The following is a 16397-nucleotide window of genomic DNA, read 5'->3' as shown; positions in this document are numbered from 1 at the left end:
GGTGGGGAAGGTAAAAAATTAAAACGTTTCAAAAGTTCATGTTTCATTTAGTTTTGAGGAACGATCTTTTTGGGGAGTAAACCATAGACTCTTGGTGACATGTTTAGGGGTAGTATGGAGTAAAACACAATTTAAAAAAGTTTTTTTGTGTCAAAATGCCCCAGACTACCTAATCAACAATGTCTTGAGAGTTATTGATGATATATTTTCAAATATAAAATATATCTTTAAAAAATAATAGAAAATGGTGGATGAAATTCATTTCCATGTTACAAAAATGCAAATATCTTTTTTGAAATAGGTGCAATCACCACACAGTCTCAAGACACTGTTGATAATTTTGTGTTGATAGTTGTGGATAGTTTTGCTAATTTTGACTCATAAACATATAAACATATGCATTTTGTATTAAGACATTTCCGGAAAAAGGTAAATGCTTTTTGAATGGAAATCTTATAAAACCTTCTTTCGTAAAATATGCTCAGCACCGTATTACAGCTTCACTTGTTGCGGATATATGAATTATGCTTGCTAAATATTTAACCTCACAACTAAATAAATAAATATAAACAATTTAAATATTGGTCCTTCAAATGACGTTGTGGCCGGCCGTTAAGTAATGGCTTCTGATATTGTTTATCACTTTATTGTTATATCGACTCTTTTACTCAACTATAAGACCCAACAATTGCAATATTTATGCAAAAATCTACAGAAACAAGCTCAGTAGCAAAACGTTTAAACATTAACCCGGCTTAATGGCACTGGGTAAACGCCAAAGACATAGAACATAAAAACAAAAAAAATCACTAACAAGAAACATGGAAGAACAGCACAAAACTCAACAAACAGCACATAACATACATACTATATACAAACAACTAGGTATGTTTATCAAGGATTGTTAGGTACTGCCTTGGAACGGTCAGTAAAATGTGATTTCACTGGGGGTTTAAACCAGTTTAAGTGCACAAACCTCACTCTTATCCCCTCAATAAAGTATGAAACGCAAAAGGAAAATCTTATCAAAGTATGCATTAACTGAAGGAGACTTAACAATAGGTAAACCCAAAATACTTCTATGATTAGAGATTCCAACTCTATCTGCAGACGGAGGAATACAATTTAGAGCAGTTAATGCAAAAACCTTTCAAAGAAACGATGCAGTCATTGTTTGAAACAGCAAGTTTTGGTTAATATTTCGCCCACATTTTATACAGATTAACCTACCACAAATTTAAAATCAACTAAATCTTAATTGTATGCGCGCAATTAATTGTTTCTTAAACCATTTCGAAATATTGAGAGTATCCAGCAATTTCATAATCAAATAGTGTTTAAATGAGGGAATACTTTTAAGCAAAATACGATAAAAGTGAGCTTTCCCTTTTGCCTTTTCCACGTTGCTCATTAAATCACTCTGATGATTTTATTGTATTTATATTTCGATTTACAACGTGACGTCAACTGCAAAGTGTCTCCTGTTGAGGAAGTCAAGTAAACAACAAAATCACATTTTAACCAAGGGATGGGATTCAGAAACAAACTTCTAATAATGTGAAAAAATATTTTTTTATAGAACCTTTTCGAAAGAATGTAAATCTAGCTATGGTTACCTGCTTATGAGCAAGGAATCTCGAACAAGAATGAACAAGACTTATTTTGCCTGACGATGTTATTCAAATGCGGTTAAAGATAAAACCTACGTGTAGACTCATGCCATACCTGTACTCAAAAGTAAATAGTTTGAATAATGTTATGGTTTATATTTAACGTTAAATCGAATTTCACTTGTAAAGCATATATCATATTTCACAAACTCTCTCAAGTCGGTCAATGAATTGAATGGTGAGTATTGCAAAATATAAGGTAAATAATTAAAGTAATGAAGGTTTATCGATTTGAATTATAACGTAAATACGGTATTCGCTTACATTCAGAAATGTGTAAAACACTTGGTTCATGTTTTTGTAAGTAAGCTGTTTAATGAAAAGTTACATTTTGTGCGGATATTTTACTTCGTAATCCTCCTACGTACGATGTTCTTCTTCTGGCAAAGTTCGTGAGTTAATGGGTGTTTACCCTACTGACGAAAAAGCCACCTTTACTGATATTCTCAAAATAAAGCACTGATTCATAATGTATGTATTTATATCGTTTGTAACACATCTGTAGTTATAGCATAGTAATTAACGCAGAACAAATATAAACGAAGTCATATTTATCTGTCGCAAATTGAGTACAACTCAAATTGCCTGCTAAAACTGTAGTGAAGTCCTGATTACATCTCCATCAACGTGTGTGTACCGATGCGTAAAAAGATTGTTGATTACGTCAACGACGTTAACTGCCTTGGTATAGTCATCTTTGGCGCCTGCTTTAGTGCGTAACGGTGTCCGTGACCTTTTTCGGGCAGAAACAATGTCATTCCTGTTCAATATCGAAAGGTTTTTGACTGCTCCTTTCATATTTCTGAAACTTTCTGAACCTTAGTGCCCTCCCATTATATTAAATATGTCCAGGGACTTTCGTTTCGCATTAAATGTAATATATTGTGAACTTGCGGCTTGTTCGTTATGCGGGTACCGAAATGACTATTTCGATGTTATAAGTTCGAAATGTTGGTTGCTTGAACACCACTGCGCTGTCAATATAATATATCTATATGGTACTGAAGTTTCAGAAATATGTTTCACACATGAGAATGACCTTTTCACAGTGTACCCTAGTCCTTGACTTTTGCTGTTATTTCGCACAACGGGTGTTTTTGTTATCGTTACGCTCAAATTGACTGGTGACGACTGCAGTACGAATGTGTATTTCTGTACAATTAATGTTCTGATGAAGGTCGAATGAAGTCAATTAAATTCAATGTCAATGCCACAGTAGCTACATCTGTGTTTGAGTTGTCGTCATAGAATTATTTTTTGAACATATTATTTGAGGATGTTAAGTAGGTCTTCTCCTTCTGGGAGAGCCCCCTTCGGATGATTGTTCAGCCCTTTAAAACATTCTATTTGTTGAGTAAATGTATTTCGTTAAATTTCGTACTATTTGTTTTTCTCGGGAGCATAGTTTGTAAAGTCTGTATTGTATTAACTTCAAATTTCATATACGGATAGATTGCATTGAGGATAAGTGCAATACTCAAGAAACATGCAGTGTATTGTTGCCCTTTGTTACACTTTAACACAAATTTTCCGTCCTGAGTATAACTTGAAAGGTCTTTGCGGTATTTACTTCCAACTGAATATACATACAGATATCATTAAGGACAAATGTAGTGCACAAGGACCATAACTATGACTGCAAGAATTGTTGAGTTCTTGCTCTTTGTTAATGTTCATACTTATTTTTTTGTCCGAAGCATAACCCGAAAAGTCCTCGAGGCATTGCATTCAAACTTAATATACGGATCGATCTCGTTGAGGATACATGCGTTGCACAGGAACCATAACTATGGGGGCAGTTTATTTCCAATTATTACCCAGTGTTAATTATCATACTAATTTTCTGTTCGGAGCATAACTTGGAAAGTCTTTGTGGTTATTATATCAAATTTCAAATACAAATGGATATTATTGTGGAGAAGTGCAGTGCACTAGAACCATAAATCATGGTTGAGTTTACTCGAAAAGAATTTGATGTATTTACGCCAAACTTCATATACAGATATATCTCATTCAGGAGAAGTGGAGTACACATGAACCATAATTCTGGGTTCAGTTTGGTTAAGCGTTTGCCCTTTTTTCTATTCACTTGATCAAACTTTACATACGGAAAAATAATGCAGCAGAAGTGCAGTGCACAGTAACCTAAACCCTAGCTGTCACTGTAATTAATTCGACGGGGGATATGGCAGTCTATGACTGCTCTTGTTCTAGATACGGAATAGTAAAGTACAGATAGAAACCAAATTTAATACTAATGTCCATTTAAGAGGCCATGAAAAAGTGCCTCTTGGTTGGTCTCTAACCTCTTGCATGAAAGGCATACACTCATCATCAAGACCAACCTCACACACAATCTTTGGCACCTCTGTCACATCATGTTTCTCGGGAATAGCAATAACCCACCATGTTATACATATTTTCAGCAGTTTCAAGTATATAAATTGTCAAGGGTCTTAATAATCTTTAATTTTTATTTTCATATTTAGGTTGTCATTATTCTTATTCACCGCTGGGTGGATATAAATCTATTTTTTTACAAAAATGCAAGTCGACAACAAATTTTGGTTTCAGGTTTAAAGTTTTAAGACGCTTTGTCAAATTTGTGCAAAGTTTGTCAACGCTACTCTGTCACAACGGTGTGTTTCACTGGACAATCGCTATTTACTGCTAAATTCAGTTATAAAATATATGTTGTCCATATGTTTCGGTTCATTTGTTTTTTGGTAGTGAGAGCCATTTATTATTTCAAATAAATTCTTTGATTTACTTTTGCTATATCATTTATCCTACCGAGCAAATCGATCAAGTTTGGTCAGTGACAAACTTGGTCATGCATGTCATTCAGATTCGTTGCTACATTGATTTAAAGGATATATACATTATGGTGGTATATATACCATATGATGAATGCCATACATTTTATATGACATGACAAAATTTCATCTTACCAACGCAAGTAAATCATGTGAGTGAAAGCGTAGTAGTGCATATCATTGTCATGTTCTTTTTCAATGTTTTCTTTTAAACCCCTTGATTTGTCAAAATGTATTATATGAATTATTTTCTTAGAGGCTTACCACATAGTTGCATGGCACCTAAACACATCAGCCATCCCTCCTACAGTTTTGTTTTAGTGACATGTTCTGTACACTACCTCGTGTATCTAAGTTACGTACACTACGTAACGTCGGTTAGGGTTACTACCTGGATTTGTGATCTGCCTGACCATTACACAAGTGTATTACTATTGTGATGAAATGAAAACATGAAATGGCGGGCATTTTGATGTAATATGTTATGCAAAGTAGAACTATAATTATAAGGTCAACAAGACGGTTTTATTTAATATTAATGATATTGTTTGTGAAATAAATCACTGATACGTATTTTCGCAGATGAAACTACCTTTTACAGCATTTTCAGTGAAAGAAACCAGTTTGTCGTCTTGTATTGTTCTATGTATGACACGGCTTCAATATCTGCTGGATTCATTCAGGGCTGATCAGCAACTTAATTGTGACATGGAAATGATCCAATTGTGGGCTGAAAGGTGGCTTGTATCATTCAACCCACCTAAATTCAAATAACTTGTCATCTCTAAAACAACGAACAGCCAGGCATATCCATCTATTCATATGGATAAGGTTTACAAAGTGGAAGTTAAAACTCACAAGCATCTGGGCTTCACATTTTCTAGCGCTTGCCCCTTGCATAAACACATTTTGTCCGTCAAAACGAAGGCCTGGCGACGTATTATCCTTCTTTTTCCAGATCGGTCATCGGTTAAAATGTTCAAAATGTATCAATGACAATGTTATGCAAGCAGAATACTGGGCAGTGCGAATTATATTCGGAACAACACGACTTGATTCCATTTCCAATCTGCATTTCGAAACAGGACCCGAATCTCAAAAGAAGGAAGGCGGAATTATATACTTACGCTTTTCTAAAAAAATGTTGCATTCTTTTACTACACTCATTACATAGGACCTCGTACCTCTTGTTAACGTTTGTAATATTTCATGTTAAATATATCTTTTGTCTATTTCCTTCCATCCATTCATAATATCCTGATGGAATGCACTACCGACAACAGTTCGATCTTTAACAACCTTTCCTCCCTTCCAGTAAAGAGTACAACATCAATTCAACATTTTTCCTATAATAGTGAAAGCTAATTGAGACTCATGCAAGGCTGCGGTTGCACGGTAATAATCCTAAGGAATATGTGTCCATTACAACTTTTGCCAATAACGCCGATTTTCAATGTTGAGACTTTGAGGACACCCCCATCCATTTTTTTTTACTTTTCCGCTATAACTTGGAAACCTCACCGATTCGACCAGTAGTTATCTGATATAAGGCATTTGTCACTTCAACAAACTTCTGTTTGGACAAAAGCGACGTACCGGACCACCAGAACTATATTCAGCAAGGTTCAGCACTTATTTCTAAAAACTAAAAAAATCAGATATAATTTCATATAAATTTATGCAAACGTGATTCTTCTACTGACTCAGCCTGTCAGCAACGTGTTATGTTAAACTATGGTTGGCATCATATGAGGCATCATATGAGGCACGAAACGAATCAATGTCAGTTAAATAGCCTGATATCATATTTCACAGACCTTTTGTTCTCGAGGCGATCAATAACTTGACTGGTTGAGTATTGCAAAATATAACCTAAACTTCCTCCTGTCACTTGAAGTAATGAAGGTTTATCAAATTTTAAAAAAAGATAAATTTTAGAATAGTGCAGCTGTTAATGAAATGTGTGTGGATATTTTGACCCCGTACACAATATTACGGTATGTATATGTTACTTTGTAATCCTTCAATATACGGTGTTTTCCTTCTAGCTTAGTTCATTAGTTACCAGGTGTTTTATGAAAGCCCTGGCCCCAATTTCTCGAAACTTCTTAAGTCCCTTATAACAGGATTAAGCTAATCTCACTATTTTTGTTGTTCTATAAAATGTGTTATTTTTACTTTTTCAAGAATTTTTAGAAATTATGTAGGAATAATCGGTATGATTATCAGAATAAACCATTTTTCATTTATCAAAATCTATTTTTAGTATGTACTTTGGCGAATTGAAATAAGTGACTTAAGCCTGTTAATCTTAAGAAGTTTCGAGAAATTGGGGCCAGCTGATAGAAAAGCCTTCACTTCTGGTATTCACAAAAAAAAGACATTGAAATGTTGACATGAACTGATATCGTAAGTTACAACATAGTTATTCACGCAGAATAAATATAAAAAGTAGTCAAATGTAAATATCGAAAATTGAGTACATCTCCACTTTTCGGCGCTGTATGCTAGCAGCACTGATAATTACTCACGTCTGCTTTTGAGATAGGAAACTTTAATTCTAAAACAAAAGGTCGACAGCTCCTTTATGAGAAGTTTTGTCTGCCAGTCCATTGCATCCGGTATGTCTCTTTGAGTTGTCATTAACTGTGATTTCGAGTGTGCCTCCAGCTTCATCGGAACATGTTATGGAAGACCCAAAATGCTGCAAGCTTTACGCGCCAGCGTGAATACTAAATGCATGGTGCTAAATATTCATGAATTTGTTGTTCACCATCATCGGATATCCCCGATACCCACTACGCTATGCTTCGTTGTGTACTGTGGGCAATTTGGCTAGGAAAATCGCGTAAGCATATATAAAATGAGGCAGTTTCATTGGTTCTGCAAAGTACCAGATGCTTTACGGTTGAAAAATATTCTGGCGATTGCCGGAGTTGAACCGGATCCGCCATGTTAGAACAATAATATTTGGAAGTAGTCAAGACCACACAGAGGCTACTAATACTGTAAAGTTATTGAACAATATTTTAGTGTATCATGCGAATTCATTGGAAGAAGAGTTGTCTCTCGTGCCTCATGCATAATCATTAAAGCGAAATTGTGTCAGTCAATTGTCCCACGGTATGTATGAAGTGTAACGGAAGGAAATACCGTGGTTGCCGACGATAGTTGTTCACATGGGTATGACATTTTAGAGTGTAGTCTAGTCTGGGTCGTTTTCTGTTATTCCGCCCAAAACATGCTGAGGAAGCGCCTCTTGTTGGCGCGCGGCTGAGCGTGTTTCCGATGACTGTGTATATAGATATTTGATATAGATATTTGTGTGTGTGTTTGTATGTGGTGATGTGTGTGTGTGTGTGTGTGTGCGTGCGTGCGTGCGTGCGTGCGTGCGTGCGTGCGTGCGTGCGTGCGTGCGTGCGTGCGTGCGTGCGTGCGTGCGTGCGTGCGTGCGTGCGTGTGTGTGTGTGTGTGTGTGCGTGTGCGACAAGAAAGTGTACCTATATTGTTTTCAGCTCAGATAATTCTATACTAAAACCATGTTTCGAACATCAAATCTTTCTATTTGTGCAGAATGCAAAGAAGTTTGTAGGATCACTACGAATAACATGTCTGTTTTAAAGATGCACTCTTACTCCCAAATTAGATTTACCACAATTAATGCTATCGTTTTAATATCCATAAAAGGATGAAAACGTGTCAAAAAACAATAGTTCTTATAAAGGAAACCGAGTTTATTTTAAAAGAAAAGCGCATGGTGTTTCTACCTAGCAAGACTATAGTAGACAACAGTAAATCTTTAAGCATTTACCAATCATTTAATATGTTTTGCGCTTTCTGCTTTAAAATACATGGTTATAATCCTGTTATCAGTAATTAATATTTTCCAAAAATGCATTATTTAGTTAGTAGTTAAAGGTTTATCTGTTAAAAATGATGTTTTTATACAAATGTTTATATTGATTTTGAATCAGAGTGTCACTTTAAGTTTCTGAAAACGAAGTAGCATGTTCGTATGCAAGAAGTATGCTGTAATTGTATACGATCATCCTGAAATATTATTAAGCCGTGTATTATTTCCTTGTCGTTAAATGTTGTGTTTGATATGTTTTGAAATATGGCGCAAATTATCGAATTTCATAATTTAATCATCAGCACCGTCGGATGACCCCTTATATGTTAATATAACATAAAGGAATACATTCAAATTCATTATTTATCTAAGTGCTTTAAATATTGTGAATATACATATCATGAAAGTATCTCCCATGTTTATTATCTAATGATGCATCGCAATACAGGAAAACTTACTCAGATATGCTAATACAGTCAGTATGTGCATGGTTGAGCGATTGGTTAATATAATTAAACAGTGAGTATGTGTTACTATTTTGTAAGTGATGATACTATTACCATCAATATGTCCTGAGTTATTTTCATAAACACTGATAATATACTTGCAATAATGTTTATCAAATGATCCTAAAGTTTATCACACTTTATTTAGGATATGTTTTGTATTCAAAGATTTGTTCAGGTCTTCAGCATTTTCATTGTTGATTTTCTTCACATGGGTTTGGTTTTAAATGGGCTTTATAGTTGCCCAAATGTGTAGTATTTGGCACTGAAAATGCTAATGTAAGAAACACAAGAGTTTATTTGGCTGGGAATGGGCTTAATCACGGGTTGCTAACATATGGTGTATTTGGTACCTAGAATGCTTAATGACAGCTGCGCATGAGTTTTTTTTGTTTTAAAATATGCATAATGGCTGGTCACTTGAGCACTGAAGAGGCTTAAACACAGCTATGCATGCGTATGTTTGGCTCTAAACGTGCCTTATTGTAGTCATAATGAAAATAATCAAGAACTGGCCTGGCTTATGTTAAGAACCTGAAGTTTGTTTATCTATGAATATGCTTTACTGTAGCCACAAAAGGAATTGTCAGATCCTGGAAAGGTGTATGTAGAGGCCTTCTGTGGTTAGGAATGCCAATTTGTATGCTGCTTATATGTTTGCTTGACACATACTAGACTTAAATGTAGCTGCATTTATGATTATTGTAATGAGATAAATGTAGAAGAGCTATTTGATAATGAGTTGGCTTAACGTTAACCACAATTAGGATACAGAGGACTGCTGGAGATATTTTGTGTCTACAAGAGACAATTTCAAATTGCGCCTTCATCGGGTGTAAGGAATTCAATGAATTTATAGCAACTCGGCTATTTAAATATTGTTTCCACCTGGGTAAAATGCTGATTGGATTGTTTCGTACTAAAATATTAACACATTAGGTTGGAAAAACAGAAGACTGACTTAAAGTTGATACTGCCGGCTGAATGGGCTTACATGAAAGTCACAAAGATACTTCATGCATAGTTTGCTTACCACTTGATGCGCTAAAGTAGGGACATTAGACTTTAAGAATGGTTAAATAAATGCAATGAGATTGATTTGTAATTTTATTAATGTTCAAACTTTTGCAAATAAAACGAAGATATAAGTAACAGCGCTGTCGAATTTGATTTTGACATTCAAATGATCTTGACCTTAATTTTGAAATGCGTAGTTGTGTATGTCATAGTACGAACAATATGTTGCCTTTTAACACATTTGCACAGGGGGTATTTTTTGGACACGTTCATATGATAATTGATAACATTGCTATTTTTAATAAAATGCCATCAGTTTGTGTGGAAAAGAACATTAGATATCATGACGAAGCTAATATTATTCACGTACACTATCAATTGCTGTATTTAATAGAACTCTTATTCACAAAGCGATATTATGTTGGAGCAATTTAAGAGAAATGAAAAAGTGATATCCTGTCAGAAAGTATTTAAACTGCACGTATTCACCTTGTTTTTTTTCATTATTAAATGAAAAAGAATCAAAAATGTGTTTAGAGTTGATAAAGTCCAAAGTATCCGCTGAAAAAGGAGTGTGGTAGCTTTTATAATTTAATGTATTTGAAATTTTAGCATACCATTTTGATAGCATATGGGTCACAACGAAATCCCAAATAGATAAATTTAAAAGAAGAAAAGGGATATTAAAAAATGGGGTATTTTTAAACTCTGTCCTTGTAATGACGTAAATAGGTTATGCTATGCGATACAACTTCGATTTAAACCTTGACCTTTTATTATTGTTTTTATCCTTATATCTCCAAAATCATCTGTCTAAAGCTTATAAAAACCTCGACTAACAGAAAGATACAGTTACAGTAATTACCTTGGTTTAAAAAAATATGGGTTTAGTTTGAAAAGTCTAAGTTAACTTGGATCATTCCTCGGACATCAAATATTTTGCTTTGATGTTATCATGGTTGTACGTTACATGAGTTTACGTTGTTATCATTTTATGTCTGATTTTTTTTTATCGGGTAAACGATTTATAATTTATGTGGGATCCCACATTAACTTCACATACCCAATACAAAAAATAATAATTGAAAATAAAGAAGTTAAAGATTTAAAAACTACATATCTGTGTCATTATGACTTGTACTGTTTAAGATCTTTCATTGTGTATGCATTGAAGTCGGAAACATTTAGGTCAAAACAATAACTGATTTCAATGTTGTTCTTCCGAAATCATTTTATTTCGCATGAACAAGTATCGACTTAATCTTAACATAGAATTTAAAGCATTAACAGCTAAAAATATTTATTAATATTGTTTACTTTGCTTATTCCGTCACATTAATACAGGCGGGACAAACACTTCCAAAATAACTGTATACGGTTAAACCTATTGAACTAACAATGAAAGCGCTGAAAACGATGAAAGGTTGCAAGCGCGACAAGCAGAATTTTACTTGTTTCACAATTCTCTTCACCGGCAATTAAAACCGAATTCAAAATATATTTTAGTGGCCCAAAACAGTAGTCGACAAGTGCCTGTGATAACCTATGAATAGGTAATGATAATTATTGTTTGTAATACTATTAGCTAGTTTTATAACAGTAACTGATAAACCTATATTTACTAGGATAAATGAACATTGCTTACATATCACAAGTTTATTGATAGTCTAATGCTCATGAAATGAAACCCGATAATGGCTGGGGACCGTTTGACTATTAGTATAGGGTAAAGGAAGACAGGGGGTTTTGGTGAACATAATTATTTCAGTTTTCTGCGTAATTACCTATAATTATCTTTTACCCTTGTCTTGCACCAAGATTTATTTAAGATTCCCATAAACGTTACGATCATAATGTATTTAAATCAAGTGGTATTCTAATTCGCACTATTGTAAACCGCAGAACACTATACGACCCACTTTGTAACCCCGGCGCATTAATTAATTCAATATGCCACGTCCAAAAGTAGATTTGACTAAACTTTATTTCGATTTGCGGTACTAAAGTCTGCATGTTGGCATTGTATTTGATATCACAATTTATGTATATATAAGCCATATATTCTGCTACAGACCTAGGTCCGTGATTCTGCTGAACAATATTTAAATTAAAAATAGTATGTGTACTCCTATTGCGTAACCATAGAAAGCAAATGTATGTGTTTTAACTTCAGGCCAATGTGCATGTTTCGTATTAAGAGGAGCTCAAGGTTACTGTCTTGGAAATAGTTCAACAGTTCCGGAAGGTATCTTGAACAAAAATCAAAAGTTTCAGTGATCTATCAAAACATAGCAGTGGCCATCCTCATTATCCACTTGACACCAACACATGAAATGCTACAAGCATAGTTCTGCTCAATTAATACATTATCTTTTTTATTCGCCTTGCTATTATTAGCTGACCTAAAATATTCCGCAAGCATTAACTCATGTAATACAGGAAGCAATTTCGACAACAACTCGGGGTGCAAAATGAAAAGTTTGCTTACACATCTGCTGTCTTACTAATGTCTTGTTGAGCGGTATAAAGACACAACATCAAATGTCTTATGGAAAAATGACCTGCTATTTGGGAGAAATAACAAAATAAAATCCAAATATTCGTCTTCCACATTTATTGATATTAGATTTATAAACTGTTTTTCTTCCAATTACTTGTTTTTTCCAGTATAAACCATAACATAACAATAGTGTAGATGAATTTTATGTGAGTACTTATTTATAACTCTTACCAGGTGAAATGATATGTCTACAAAACTCGACACTCCATGGTATTATATTGAGATCAAGTTTTATTATCCCTTTATGCATTTTTGTGTATTAATGAAATGCCGAGGTTTACGTCAAGCTCCATAGATTCTCATTTGCTTATCTCATTCTCCATGGTTCATAAATGTATATAACAGCACATGGATTTCTTCATGATTCATACACTAATTTTAAAAGCACTTGGCGTTTGTTCTGATTTTCTTTCAAGTCGGATTACTGGACTTCCCTTCATTTATACTGAGCAACTCTGTTAAAAGATGTGCACGGTAACGGCATTTGATTATAGCTATATCGAGCTGGAAGAAACCTTGTAGTTGGCAATTCTGAGAAAATAGTTTCATGTCAATTATATGCCGATGTACACAGTCTTTCTTAAGGTAAGTGTTTGTTGATAACGTTATGATCGTGTCTGTATATTTGAGATCACAAACACCTGTCAGGATGCGCTATTATTTTCTTGCTCTTCAGGTATTTCTTCATTTCAAATCCACTTAGTAGACAGAAGATGGCCACCGGAGGGGAGCATAACTACCACCAAAATATACAAAATCTGTACAAAGAATGTGTTACTCCCGTTTTAAAGACATTGTTACTGCAAAGGGTAAAAGAGCTCAAAGAACCAAATCAACCAGACGAAAAATGGACTGTTAACCTGTTCTTACATAAACACAAAAGGCAATTATTTCCATGTTTAAGGACTGAACATTTAGAAGATGTGCTCTACCCTTTCGAAGAACCTACTAATATGGACAATTGGGATTTTACTACATATGTGCTTGTTCTTCTACAGGTGTGTAAGCTAAGTGAAAATCTACAGCAAGATCTAATAAATTTGGACGAACTTGCGAAAAAGATACAGTTGAAGCCAAAAAATGAACTGTCAGAGGGGATTTACTACGCATATCAGGACCGCATACGATGTCGCATTACTCAAATTTGTAAAAGTTTGGATGATGGAGGAAATAGCCATAATATATTATCAAGATTTGAAGAAGTACGTCCACTGACTTCAAGAAGCAAATACCCAAATGGTTTCGCTCAGAAATTTGAAAAGGATGTTCAAGTCGTTAGTCAGTGTATGTTCTTTTTTCCTTTTGTTCCTGAGATATTATATTCTAGTATTCCATACGGATGATTCGCAGACTTGATATAGCACCATTTACCCTATTGTTTTCCTTAGGTGATACCGATGCAATAACATATTTGGAATGGATCGAAGACAAATTGAAGAAAATTGAAGTAAATCCGCTAGTACCAGGTAATATAAACATTCTTTTTTACCCTTATTTTACGTGTCCAGTCTGTAATGTTTATTATTATTCATTGATATCTATAACTTGTTAGATATTTCTTATTTACAGAAATTTACAATAATGGCAAGTTTTAGTACTAAAGATCATGGCAAAGCTTTGTTAGTTTACAGAAAAAGAGGTACACAATTAATATTTGATATGATGATGTAAAAGATACTCTGAAATGTGTGTTATTTTATCTATAGAGTAATTTGGCGTGTAGCGATTTTCTGAAACAATAAGGATGTATCTATAAGTGTATTTATGATAATTGAACACAATATTGATTCGCACAAATGTTTCTAAAACACAGCCATTATATAAAGATGAGATCTATAAAATTACACTTAGTCATGTTTGCTTTGTTTATCAATTACAAGCAAGGACATTCTGGCACACCGGATAGGCATTTCATGTGAATTGATCCGTGCTCGAACATTTTATCTGACATGTTTTCTTCTTTTATTAAACTCTTTTTGTAAATATAATAAATATTATGACAGTTCAATAGATGATTTTCATAATCATTAACATTACAAATAATTAGCTTCAAAACACACGCAGGTGCCTTCGGGTCAGATTTGTGCTATCCAGACCGGACACACATGACATATATTATTAATATGGCATTTCAAATAAACTTAAAAACATGGTCAACAGATATGTTAAGAATATGGTGATAATTAATTTACATTATCTGTTAAAAGGGTATCTTGAAATACACAAGTAATAAGAATACGAGTTTTTACCGGGTCAAGTTTAAAACAATGGACATTTTCAATTGGAACGCGCTGGTTTAGTAATAAATATGAGTACATCAATGTCATATTTTTGAAGACTGCTTATTCTTAAAAAATTCTAAATTGACACTAAATAAAGCTTGTGAAGGATTTTTATGAATTTTCTTAGGTAAACATTATTGCTTCAGTTGCAACTTAATACTGAATTCCCCTCTTGGTAGCTGGTGGTGACTTTTGTAATCTGGTAAATCCATGATGTTTCACTTATTATAGCATATAAGTATAGGTTATTGCATTTATATGCAATACGTGTACGCGTTTTGGAGCGTAGTAATACAGAGTGACGTGAGGAAATATTAATAACCTTTTTACATACGCTTTAAACTTTATATCAATGAATGCGTCTACAAACCGCCTGCTTTTCACTTGATAAGTATGAATTTCATTCAATGCTATGTATTTTCTAAAACGCGTTTTGCGTGAAACGAATGTGTAAAGGAGTTCTCATAAAATAACGTCATTTGGCGCGTTTTTATGATGATGTTTGATACAAATGTTAGAGGTGTTTTTCAGACCAAAAGAAGACTGCATCGTTTACCACCCGAAAACAAAAGTGCACATCCATGGTAGAAAACGATGTTATACGCAGAAATGTTTCTTTACTTTTGCGTATGCACCTATACAAAGTATTTCTGGCTTTAGCCCTGACTTCACAATTAAACGTGTTTGGTCCTTGTTTGTTTTACAGAACTTGAGGTTGTTGTTATTCTGAAGCACTACAATGAAAGAGATGAGCAAAGGGTGTCAAGGTACATCGAAACTGCTTTCATGGAAGCCGTTAGGAAGTATGACGTTGCTGTTTCCACTTCTCTAGGTGAGTTTGTTAAAAAGGGACTTTCTTTCATGCCTTTCGATGAAATATATATTTATTTTCATTGAAATACAAACAATGTCAACAAACAAGCGTGTGGCAGTGTTAACTTTTGGGAGCTCGTGAAAATTGTGAAATTAAATGTGTTTTAATACATAAAAATGTAAAATAAACATTGGAGATAGGACATGGGCTGTAAGTAGATGAAAAATACCATCATTCTTACTGTGAAAATTGAAAAACAATGATTTTATAAACTTTCTATCGGCAAACCATTGGGTCGTAGATGTATTCGTTAGTGCTAAAAACATGTAAACTGTATATGAGTGGTATGTAGATAACCTTGTATCGCCTTGTACGTTATACTGAATTCCCGCGCTGACTGATTTTAAACATACACTGCGCAACAAAGATAAGGTATGGAAAAAGTTGATACACGTAAACGGGATAGAGAGAGTGAAAGCAGTGTCAGCAGCATTGGAGAACTTGATGCGGGTAATGAAGTGGAGAAATGCAGCACGAGCAAACAAAAGAATAAAAAGGGGAGAAAAGAAAACCAGGGTATAAACAAAAAAAAACCATCCCTACCGTGGAAGAAGAATCACCCCCCAACTAGAATTGGAAGACGATATTGATGCTGTAGACCCTTCAGACAGTAGCATGATCACAATTCAAAAAGCCTTAAAAGAAATAAACACCAAATTAAACAAAGTCGAAAAACAGAAGGAAGATTACATTAAAACTATCGTCCCTCAAATTGTTAAGATAGTAAAAGAAGAGATGACAAAGGCATTTGACATCAAAATTGACAAGCTTGAATCCAGAATTTTTGAAATAGAAAAAGAAAATGACAAGCTGAAATTT

The 16397-nt window shown here is 34.2% G+C and overlaps 1 protein-coding gene across 1 annotated transcript in view; it reads left to right on the top strand.

Moving 5' to 3' along the window:
* Window positions 1-6391: 6391 nt before the first annotated feature.
* LOC128223242 (uncharacterized) overlaps window positions 6392-16397 on the top strand; it is a 30962-nt gene continuing 20956 nt past the window's right edge. Inside the window, exons 1-5 of the mRNA XM_052932533.1 lie at window positions 6392-6483; window positions 13099-13706; window positions 13811-13888; window positions 15411-15536; window positions 15946-16094. Of these exons, the coding sequence (XP_052788493.1) occupies window positions 6446-6483; window positions 13099-13706; window positions 13811-13888; window positions 15411-15536; window positions 15946-16094 (999 nt within the window). The 5' untranslated portion in view covers window positions 6392-6445. The remainder of the gene's footprint in view (window positions 6484-13098; window positions 13707-13810; window positions 13889-15410; window positions 15537-15945; window positions 16095-16397) is intronic.

This window comes from Mya arenaria, chromosome 17 (genome assembly GCF_026914265.1).
Source record: "Mya arenaria isolate MELC-2E11 chromosome 17, ASM2691426v1".
In the NCBI taxonomy this organism is placed as follows: Eukaryota; Metazoa; Mollusca; class Bivalvia; order Myida; family Myidae; genus Mya; species Mya arenaria.
The sequence above is the reverse complement of the archived record's forward strand: the minus strand, read 5'-3'. Positions and strand labels throughout refer to the sequence as shown.